This window comes from Montipora capricornis, chromosome 3 (assembly GCF_036669925.1).
Source record: "Montipora capricornis isolate CH-2021 chromosome 3, ASM3666992v2, whole genome shotgun sequence".
NCBI classification, from domain to species: domain Eukaryota; kingdom Metazoa; phylum Cnidaria; class Anthozoa; order Scleractinia; family Acroporidae; genus Montipora; species Montipora capricornis.
Genome location: NC_090885.1, coordinates 48,063,189 through 48,073,188, shown reverse-complemented (window position 1 = coordinate 48,073,188; position 10,000 = coordinate 48,063,189). Strand labels below are relative to the sequence as shown.

The 10,000-nt window shown below is 39.9% G+C and overlaps 1 protein-coding gene across 1 annotated transcript in view; it reads right to left on the bottom strand.

Annotated features, from left to right (window-relative positions):
* Window positions 1-10,000, bottom strand: part of LOC138043300 (cGMP-specific 3',5'-cyclic phosphodiesterase-like) — a 104,337-nt gene that overhangs the window by 46,429 nt on the left and 47,908 nt on the right. The window contains exon 5 of the mRNA XM_068889511.1: window positions 111-251. Coding sequence (XP_068745612.1) covers window positions 111-251 — 141 coding nt within the window. The remainder of the gene's footprint in view (window positions 1-110; window positions 252-10,000) is intronic.

The following is a 10,000-nucleotide window of genomic DNA, read 5'->3' as shown; positions in this document are numbered from 1 at the left end:
TTGGAAACAGTAATACACTCACAAAGAAAATTTTATATGCAAAAGAATAATGGATGAACATGCATGTAATACGTATGTTATTTTACTATATTGCAAACGAGAATATTCACCCCTTCACAAGAGTCATCAATAAGAAACACCATGCACCGTTCCACATCAAGCAATTCCAGTGACTCTGCCATGATGTTGTGAACACATGTGTCGAGGTTACTTTGCTCTTCAAATATTCCTCTCGCAAGTTGAAGGAGAATCTACATGCAAGTAGATGTAAGTTCATTATCTCTTAATTTCAAATCATATTAACTGGTAACGCAAAGCCCTACAGAGCAGTGTAAGAGCAACCAGTAGGATGTTTTTGGTAGTCTTCAAGCAAACTCCCAGCTTGTAGCTAATTACTCTCAAGTTTAGTCAGAAAGCCATACCTCACACATCAGTGTCCCACAATTTACATGTAATAAATTCATATGCAACCGCGGTACTGTGTCGCAGTTTCAAACCAGAACTCATTTGAATGGTAAAATAGGGGAAGAAAACGCTTTTGGGTAATATAAGTGTCTGGTTTATGCCCTTACATTTTGCCAGGATTTCAGCGTGAATCCTCATCCGTACAATTTATACATTTTCAAATATCCTTACTATCCCAGACTGCTAAGGCAGGTCACGTCATCTACATCGGATGGTACTTATCCCTGCAGTTTGTCTTACCAGGTCAGTACCAGCAACCAAGGTTAAAGGAGAACTGAAGGCTAGAAGATCAATTTTTTTGTCTTATTATTGTCGAAATATAACGTCCTTTACCTAAACAAAAAGAAAAATCCTTTTTCATCTTGAAAGGCCTTGAATTTGCCCAAAATCTTTGGATGTTTTTCCAATTTGAATGCCCTCCATTTTGTTTGCTTTTCCTTCCGGTTACTTCCAAAAAAGGAATGTCAGCCGCCATGTTGTGACGTCATTGCGCACAAAATCTTCTGTTATCGTTAAGTCTCAACATAGTACTCCGCTTTCTTCGTCGTTAATACACGTAAGTTTATGGCAGAACTTGAACCTTATTCTTTCGATCCAATGCGAGAAAGTTCAGGACCCGAGGAAGAGGAAGCAACCGAAAGGGAAAACTCAAGATGGGGAAATACGACTTGGTGCAGCTGTGATTTTTGCTTGAACTGGGAGGCCGGGACGGCAAGAAAAGGAATGCATCTGCTCTCGAGAGATAGAGGAACTATGAACAAAATCTCAGGTGAACTGATTGTATTCAAAAGGCAATAAAAACAACTTGATTACTAAGAGATTCTGTTGGCAGCTTTTGTTTTGTCTGTCATTTCGATTCAATTTGAGAAACTATTCGTTGTGTAACGCAGCATTCTAGCTTTTCGACCGTGTGTTTTCAAAGGAAAGTGCTATAAACTGCCATCGCGGGTCTGAGTGCTCCGATTAATGAACAACATGTATGTAAACACACAAGCTCTGTTCGTAGTTTTGCGAATTTTCAAACTTCAATTAAATATCTTTGTGATCGTTGTCGAGTTTATAAAACCCAGCTTGAAGTGCGAATGCCAATCACGAAATAACGTGTCCCAGTTGCTCGCAAAAACAACTTTTCGGTTCACTTCTCCGGCGCTTGGTTTGCCACTGAAATCTCCCGACTAAAGAAAACATAACTTACTCACTGGGTATAAATGGAATCGATGGAGTCGCAAAGTTAACATTTCATCAATTACATGCAATTGTCGCATCGACCGGTGTGGCCAAGACACCTTCAAAACAGGAGGGTTCGAAATGATCCGAACAGATGTGACAGGGCTGGATATTTGGCTAGTTTTTTCTTCTAAATTCGGATGATCCATTCTTCGAGAACGACTTCATTTTAAAGAGGGAAACGATGAGAGTTCTACTAGAACAGCCCACAATAGCGCACTGAACCATTTTTCAAGTTTCACGCTTTCAAGCAAGTGAGCTCAATGACGTCACGCATAGCGCCCAAGCCTGCTATAGTACAGCCAAAATGGCGGACTTCCTTCGAGTGACCAATACGGATCTTTCTGGCCTCATAAAAACGTCAAAATGTAAGGAGCCCCTCAAATACTCGAATATTTCCTTTAACTAAGTCAAGCACGACAAATTTGGCGAAGTAAAAAATATTTCATTTTTATCTTCAGTTCTCCTTTAAGTCAAGAATATCCTATGCACTATTAGTCTTGCATAGAGTATTTGGATTTCAGCCCCTGCAAAAACTTTGTCTTTGTTTTTAGTTTACTTGCCAGGACTCAAATTTTCCAATTTTTGTTCATTGATAATTTCTCTTTCCTTCTTTTTTAAGCTTTACTGCTCTATACTGTTTTTGGTATGAAACAGGAACAAGTAATAACTTTTTTTTCACAATTTTTTGTTTGTTTGTAACTTCTTTTGTACCCTGGGTGCAAGAGGTTCTATTTTTTCTTTCGCGAGGAGCGAGCAGTTAAAACGGAGACGCGAAAAATGAGAACCTCTGTACGGAAGCCCATAAAGGACACAAGTTTCCCAGTAATTTAACAGCACATTACAAGAAGTCGCTCAAATAGCAAAATGAAATGCACTGCAAACAAAATAAATTCTCCCACTGGACACAAAATAACTCAGCACTCTCCGAACAAAATAAATCCGCACATTACAAACAAAATAAATTAGCAAACTATTAAAAAAATTGAATCAGCTCACTGCAAACAAAATTAGACGCTCCATGAGCGAACACTGGGTTGCCTGTGGTACGTGTTACACAAATACATAAGGCACTGAGTTGGGTGGTATTGAACTGCAGCGTTCTATCCCCAGGGGAGGGATTTTGATCGTACGAAGGAAATTTGACCACCTTCACTTGCCGCCGGGTGGGGAATTTGTTTAAAATGAAAATGTCAAAATCCCCAACCCAAGCCCGCCCCTCCCCTCCCCTCCCCCCCCCCCCCCGCCCCTCGGTCTTAACATTGATAAGTGCATTACATTTGGGTAATCTTGAAAAAGGTCGGCAAGGCGTTTTCCAAGTTTATGAGAAATCGCCTGGATAAAGGTCGTTTTTTCTCAGTCATTTCGTTTGTGATGCGACGATAATTTTATCGGTAAAGGAATTCCACATAACCATTTTCGAGTTTTAAACTCGTGATTAACTAAAGATTTCCCCGCAACACTCCAAAATAACGTGATATAGCCCCTTTAATTTAAGTGAAATAGTCTGCAAAAAACTAAGTGCAACCACAGGCTCCCCAAGCTGAAAATACGTGGTGTATGCGACAGCTTGTGTTTATAGAGAATTGTATGGGAAAATCACCGATCGTAAAAAAATTGTGTAAATAACTATCTCATTTGAAATAAAGTTTTCCTACCTCAAATGTGTGACAAACTTGTCTCTTGTGCCGAGTTTAGAGCCATTCTGACGACGTTTAGTGAAGTTATCCGGAAACGGTTACTAAAAGAATAGGAAGGCCGACCACTCCATCCATCGCTGGCCAGACCTCACTCCACAAATCGTTTTCTCCTCAACAGGAAAAGTCCCGAATCGCAATAAAAATAACAGTTCCGTAAAGCCTAATAAATGTCACTCCAAATACGTGTGTTTCGGCGGCCGAAAGACTCGTGAAGAACGAAAACTTTGCCTGAAAATTCACGTCTTCGGCTTTTCTCAGAGACTTGTGACCGGGCAGTCAACAACGGCCAGGGGCACCCAACGAATCTGTTCCTCACATTATCTGTTCCCCAGAGGAATCTTACTGGCTGGCAAAAATACAGGTGTTTCGACGAGCTGGCTGGGAAATTTTGTTATTGATAGAGGTTTTGCCTGGGAATTACTGACTTTTTCTACCATTTCAACCCGAGCTGGCTGTAGAAACTCTGAAGACTGAGGACGACTAAAAAAAAAAAAAAAAAAAAAAAAGAACCCCTTCCCTCTCCCAGAGAATAGTCACAAACATACGACGGCTGGTCAGAGTGATTGCGCTTGCGAAAAAAGCCTGTTTTGTCCTGGTTTTGTCGCTTTTGTTCCGTCGTTTTGGCTCGAGGGATTTGAAAGCGCTCGGAATTCCTGGCTGGGAAATAAATTTGATCAGCTGGCTGGGAAACCAACCAATTTTATCTAGCTGGCTGGGAAATTTGTTGTGTCTTGCTGGAAAAAAGGAACAGATAATGTTTTCCCAGCAACACTGAAAAACATCTGAAAATGCCTTAATAACATTATTTTCATTAACTGGGGTATAATAATACATTTTACTACAAATTGGTCGTTGGGTGCCCCTGAACGGCCGCTCGCAAGCTGATAGGTAGCCAAGATTTAACGTCAGAAAAGATCTGTTTTGTCAATATAGTGTAAAACTAACTTCATTTGGGAAGCCAACAATATTTCTTTAAGTTCCTGGTTTATTAAATTTATTGCTACGACTTGCTAGTGCGAAGATTGTTTACATCATGCTTTTTGGGAATTTTCAGCGTCATAAATCATTTAAATAGCCCCTTTACCACTAACGTTTTTCAACAACATATCGCTTTAATCTAACCCAAAAACATTCAGATAGTAAAAAAACTTAATATTTATTAACCATTCCTTCTGCTTTTGTGCTTGTCAGCATTGCGATTTGCGCGGGAATCTGTTTTTGTATCTCATAAATGTCTAGATTTTCAATTACAAACTCCGTTTTGATTGGCCGCTCAACCTCATAATTGTGTAAATAGTTCACCCTGAAGTCAAGATAGATACGTTTCTCAGGAACCCGACAGAGAAATATTCCAGACTCGTATTACAGCAGTATTGAAAAACCAGAGACGAAAGTTTCTCAGTCTCCTACACAACCGTTCTTCGTGTGGTCACGCAACGCTCCTCCCCACACAAACAACGGCTACTATCTTTGAACTACATTCCTTTCCTTTATCTGACCAATCAGAGCTTGGTTCTCATCCTGAAACCGCTAAAGCGAATAAGCCAATCAGAGTGCACGTCTTAACTTCACTTTTATCGGCGACACCACCATTGTGGAGGCTTCTGTTATGACGGTTTCAAAGTTAAAAATTTCACAGTTACATTGGCATCAGACGCTTTCAATTAAAAGCGTAGTTTTTGAAAAGAAAGCTGTATTTTTTAATCTAACAACGGAGTTGGAAAATCCCTGATTTATCAAGGCATTCAGTACTCCACTCGTTTGCGATGAAATCGACATCGTTGTTGTTGTTTCCCCACTGCTGGTTAACCTCACGGAGGATTAGATCAATTATTTGACTGGTATTGGAGTTAGCGCCGTTAATATAAGCTCTAAAGGTCAGGTCGCCCGTCCCAGTACAGAGTGGAAGCTATCCGTTGGTCTTTGGTTCACCTGAAGGGTGCTTTTAAAATAATGAATGCTTTTAAAACAATGAAAGATGGCGAGACTGAGATGCTGCGAAAGCACGCGTATTGTGAGAACTTAAGTGCTGTGTCTGTCAATGAAGCTGGTGTTTTTAGACAATAGTAAGTTTCAAATATATTCTTTGTTTCGCATTGAATGTCATTTTCCTATCTTAAGTGAACTGCATATAACGAATTCGACATAACGGTGTTTTATTTCTCTGGAACCCAGTGTTAATATAGCTGAATGATGAATAGCAAAAACAAATGGTCAAAATTTCTAAACCATATGTAATAGAAGCTCATGACCTTCCGCATGTAATCCTTGATCGCCTCTAAATCAGTGAACTTACTTGAATGGTGAGTTATGGTCTCGTGATAAATACCGGTAGACCATCCAGGGAAACCACATAATGTGTTTATGCATTTATTAAAACATAATTTTCAAGGAAATGTTGGAGCCTAGAGCGAAATGTTGTTCACATGATGTATACATTATTCAATGCTAAGTAAATGTTCCATTTAATTTGTTTACATTGATGTCTTCCTTTCGCCTCAGTAAAGCTCAGTTTTTCATAATCCCCGATTTTCGCCAATCTCAGGTTCATGACTGTTCTCTTCTCTCGTTCAATCGCCGTAGTCGCCTTGCCATTAGATTTTCTCAGGTAGAAAAATATATATATCCGCGTCGGAATTAAACAAAAACTTACAACTGACTGCCTTTCCTTAGCAGATCAACTTAGCACATTTCAATGAAAATTGAAATAAGCCCTAATAAGGGACAACCGAAAAGCGAAGAAACCTGAAAGACCTAAAAGCAAACATAACTTAATGATGCAATAGAAGTAGATCGCTCATATGAGCTCTTTCCGACAACTTCATCGGAAAATCTGCGAAAAGCGACTCCTTTCGGTGCTTTCATTACAGGCGAGGCTGCCACCGCAAAATGAGACGACTTGTTGATTGGAGAACAAACTCCGACCAAATCGTGGAACCATGAAAGTATAGAAAGCACAAAGGATGGGTGAAACCGATTTGGATGAATCCAACAAATACTGAGTGGGAAAACGGGAGAGATGTCGACCAGAACTCTGTGTGAAAATGACTAAAAAAAAGGAAAAAGGATAAGGCAACACACGGCAAAATAATAATGACAGCGAAAAAGGAAAGAAAAGGTAAATGGATAAATGGAACGCAGCATAAACAGTGGAAGACTACAGAGAAAATCATGCAGAAGATAATAACAGACCAAAACAGGGAATAATCAATTCCTTAAGCGAACGTGATGAAAGGATAATAGAAGGAAATAAGTACTTACCTAGACACGAAAACCCAACAAGGGTGACTATCAAGGACCTCTAGACCAATCTAGCATCGCTCAAGGGCAACAATACTAGACACAACAGACCCACTGAGGGTGAACGACAAGGGCCTGAATCTAGTCCTACAAACGCATAGTTCTTGAACATCAATACTTCATGTGTTCCTGGACACAACAAACCCACCAAGGGTGATTATCAAGGGCCTCCAGCCCATGCTATAACGCATTGCTTATGAACAACAATACTTCATGTGTACCTCGACACAACAAACCCACCCTGGGTAATTATCAAGGGCCTTCAGCCCATGCTATAAGCAAATTGTTCATGAACAACAGTATTTTATATGTACGTATGTACCTAGACACAACAAAGCCACCGAGGGCGATTATAAAGGGCCTCTCGCCCACGCTATAAACGCATTGGTCATGAACATCAATACTATAGAAGTGTACGTAGACACAACAAACCCACCAAGAGTGAATATAGCCATGCAATAGTCCATAAAGAAAGAAAGAAAGAGAGAAAGAAACTTTATTTATTAATAAATGTCTAGTCGTTCTAGCGCTGGAGCACTAATTGGGGACACTGTAAACTGAAATTAACAATTAACACAAATCAAGTGCTGTGTCTGTCAATGAAGCTGGTATTTTTAGACAAGAGTAAGTTACAAATATATTCTTTGCTTCGTATTGAATGTCATTTTCCTATCTTAAGTGAACTGCATATAACGAATTCGACATAACGGTGTTTTGCTTTTTGAGGAGAGGGGAAACCGGAGTACCCGCAGAAAACCTCTCGGTGCAGAGTACAGAACCAAAAAACTCAACCCACATATGACGCCGGATCTGGGAATCGAACCCGGGCCACATTGGGAGGCGAGTACTCTCAACACTGCGCCATTCCTGCACTCCAGAGCCCTTGTTTTAGCAAAAACATCGTACATGATCGTCAATTATCCATGTGACGGCGCCAAAATGGCTGCCACGCTAGTTTTCGCTCTGCTTGTTTCATTCTATTTTATCTCGTGGAATACTCTCTTTCTACTAATTTTATGCGCTGATGTCAGGAAGGATTTTGTCAACGAAACCATGTTTTAACCTTGTGTTTATCTCTTCGACACTCCAAACTCTTGGCTCCTGTGAAGATCTTCTAAAATTTCTTTTAAAATGTTCTTTTAAAGAACATTTCAAAAGAAATTTTAGAAGATCTTCACAGGAGCCAAGAGTTCGGAGTGTCGAAGAGATAAACACAAGGTTAAAACATGGTTTCATGGAATACTGTTTTTGACGTTTTTCCCCCACGTGGAGGTGGTTTTGGGATGTGTGGAAACCTGAGAAGCTGTAGCGAAGCAAACCAAGGTTTTTTGGATTTATTTGTTCAACACATGGTTCGCCGAATTAATCTAACTCGTCGATACAGGAACTCTACCTTGCCACTTTGTAAATGGACTAAGCATGGCCAGATAGCGCTTGTTATTCCTGGGCATGAACCGCCGTTGGATATCACAATTTTTATGGATATTGCCAAGAATCCTAGTCCTATTGCTAAACCTTCGAAAACTCATAGTTCCTGTGAGGATCGTTCTGCTATAAATTTGCATATTGTGCCTCAGCAACTTACACCATGCTCTCGTAATCAGTTACTTGCTATTCGACGTTCTGGTCGTTTTGTCCCGTCTTCTTATGTGCTAAATTCTCTAAAAGCCAATTCTGTCTTAGAGGGTCTCGAGGAGGTAAACGGCGAATTTCTGGAAGACACCGAATTCCTTTTTGAGTTTCTGCACGGACAGGCACACTTTTTTCCTCGCGTGATGATTTGCGGGAGCAAGTTCTTTCTTTTCTTCCATCAACTCGTTGTGCAAGCCTACCCAGGGTTTCACCTACGTGCTTAGTGCTAGATATTCGTTCGCTCGTGAAGAGCTTTGCCCGGGAAGAGCTACAGAATGAATTAATGAGTAATTCGGTCGATCGTTGTTAGTTATCTGAGACATAGTTGCGAGAGGATATTGATAGTTCACTTGTTACTCCAGATGGGTATTTTATGTTACGAAAGGACCGGGTGAACAAGAAGGGCGGTGGAGGTGCAATTCTTTGCAGAAATGATTGGAAGATTAAGGATGTTAACAAACTTTACTTAAAATCTCTTATGCAACAAAGTGGTCTTTCGCAACTAGTTAAGACATCGACCAGGAATGACCGCATTTTGGAAGTGTTTTTGACAAATACACCGAATATATTTGGAAAAGTGTGTACCTCTAAGAGCATCATTAAATCGGACCACTCCAGTCTATTTATTTTCCCTAAAGTTAAAAAAACCTTCTGTGAGATCTGTCGTTGAATTTCTTGATGCTCGCGACCATCATAAGAGCTTATTGTTACAGAAACTCCAGGCTACTGACTGGTCTCCAATCTTTGCTGAGAATAACGTAAACAATGCTACTAGCAAGTTCTATTGTTTGGTCCACAAAGAATTCAAGAGCTGTTTTCCGTCCATACGAGCCAAAATGTCATCCAAAGACCTTCCTTTTATGGCGCCTCTGTCTAAGAGGAATAAGATACTCAGGAAAGGAATGGCACTGGAGGCTGGTCTCTTACAACCGAGAATAACCCAGCTTATTAAGGAGAATCAGTTGAATAGGATCAGAATAAACAACAAAAAAACATCTTACGGAAAGTAGATTATGGTGGAAAATGGTAGATAAGTTAACTGGACGTGCTGCATCAGGCTGTGATCTGTCATCTTTGTTCAGTGTGAATGATATAAATACTCACTTTCAATAGACCTAATCGGCTAACTCAATGTTGTACCCAATTCAAATCTCTCGGGACTAAGATTCTTTGTGTATTGTATTTGCATGATAATATAGCATTCATATTTAAATGATATGGAAATACCTGGAACAAAACGTTTTATTCCCAAAGGGTTTGAATTGGGTACAACATTGAGTTAGCCGATTAGGACTATTGATTAATACTGACACTAATTATGTTGAACCAGTTAAGTCGGAAATTTTGAAGCATCATGAAGTTCCTGTGATTCGTAAGATATCTGTTTTCAAGGCATTTTTGCATGTAAAAAAAACTGCTACTGGCCCAGATGGCTTGCCATTTTGTTCTGGAAGGAGTATGCCCTGGAACTCACTCCTGCGATAACACATATTTTGAATGTTACCTTGGTTACACAACAAGTACCTATCACTTGGAAGACTGCAAATGTGCAGCCCATTCCTAAAGACACCAACATATCTACTCTGGATCAGCTCAGACCGATATCTGTTACTGACGTTATAATGAAACTTTTTGAGAGATTAGTTCTGGATAACCTGTTTCTTCCTTTATTCATT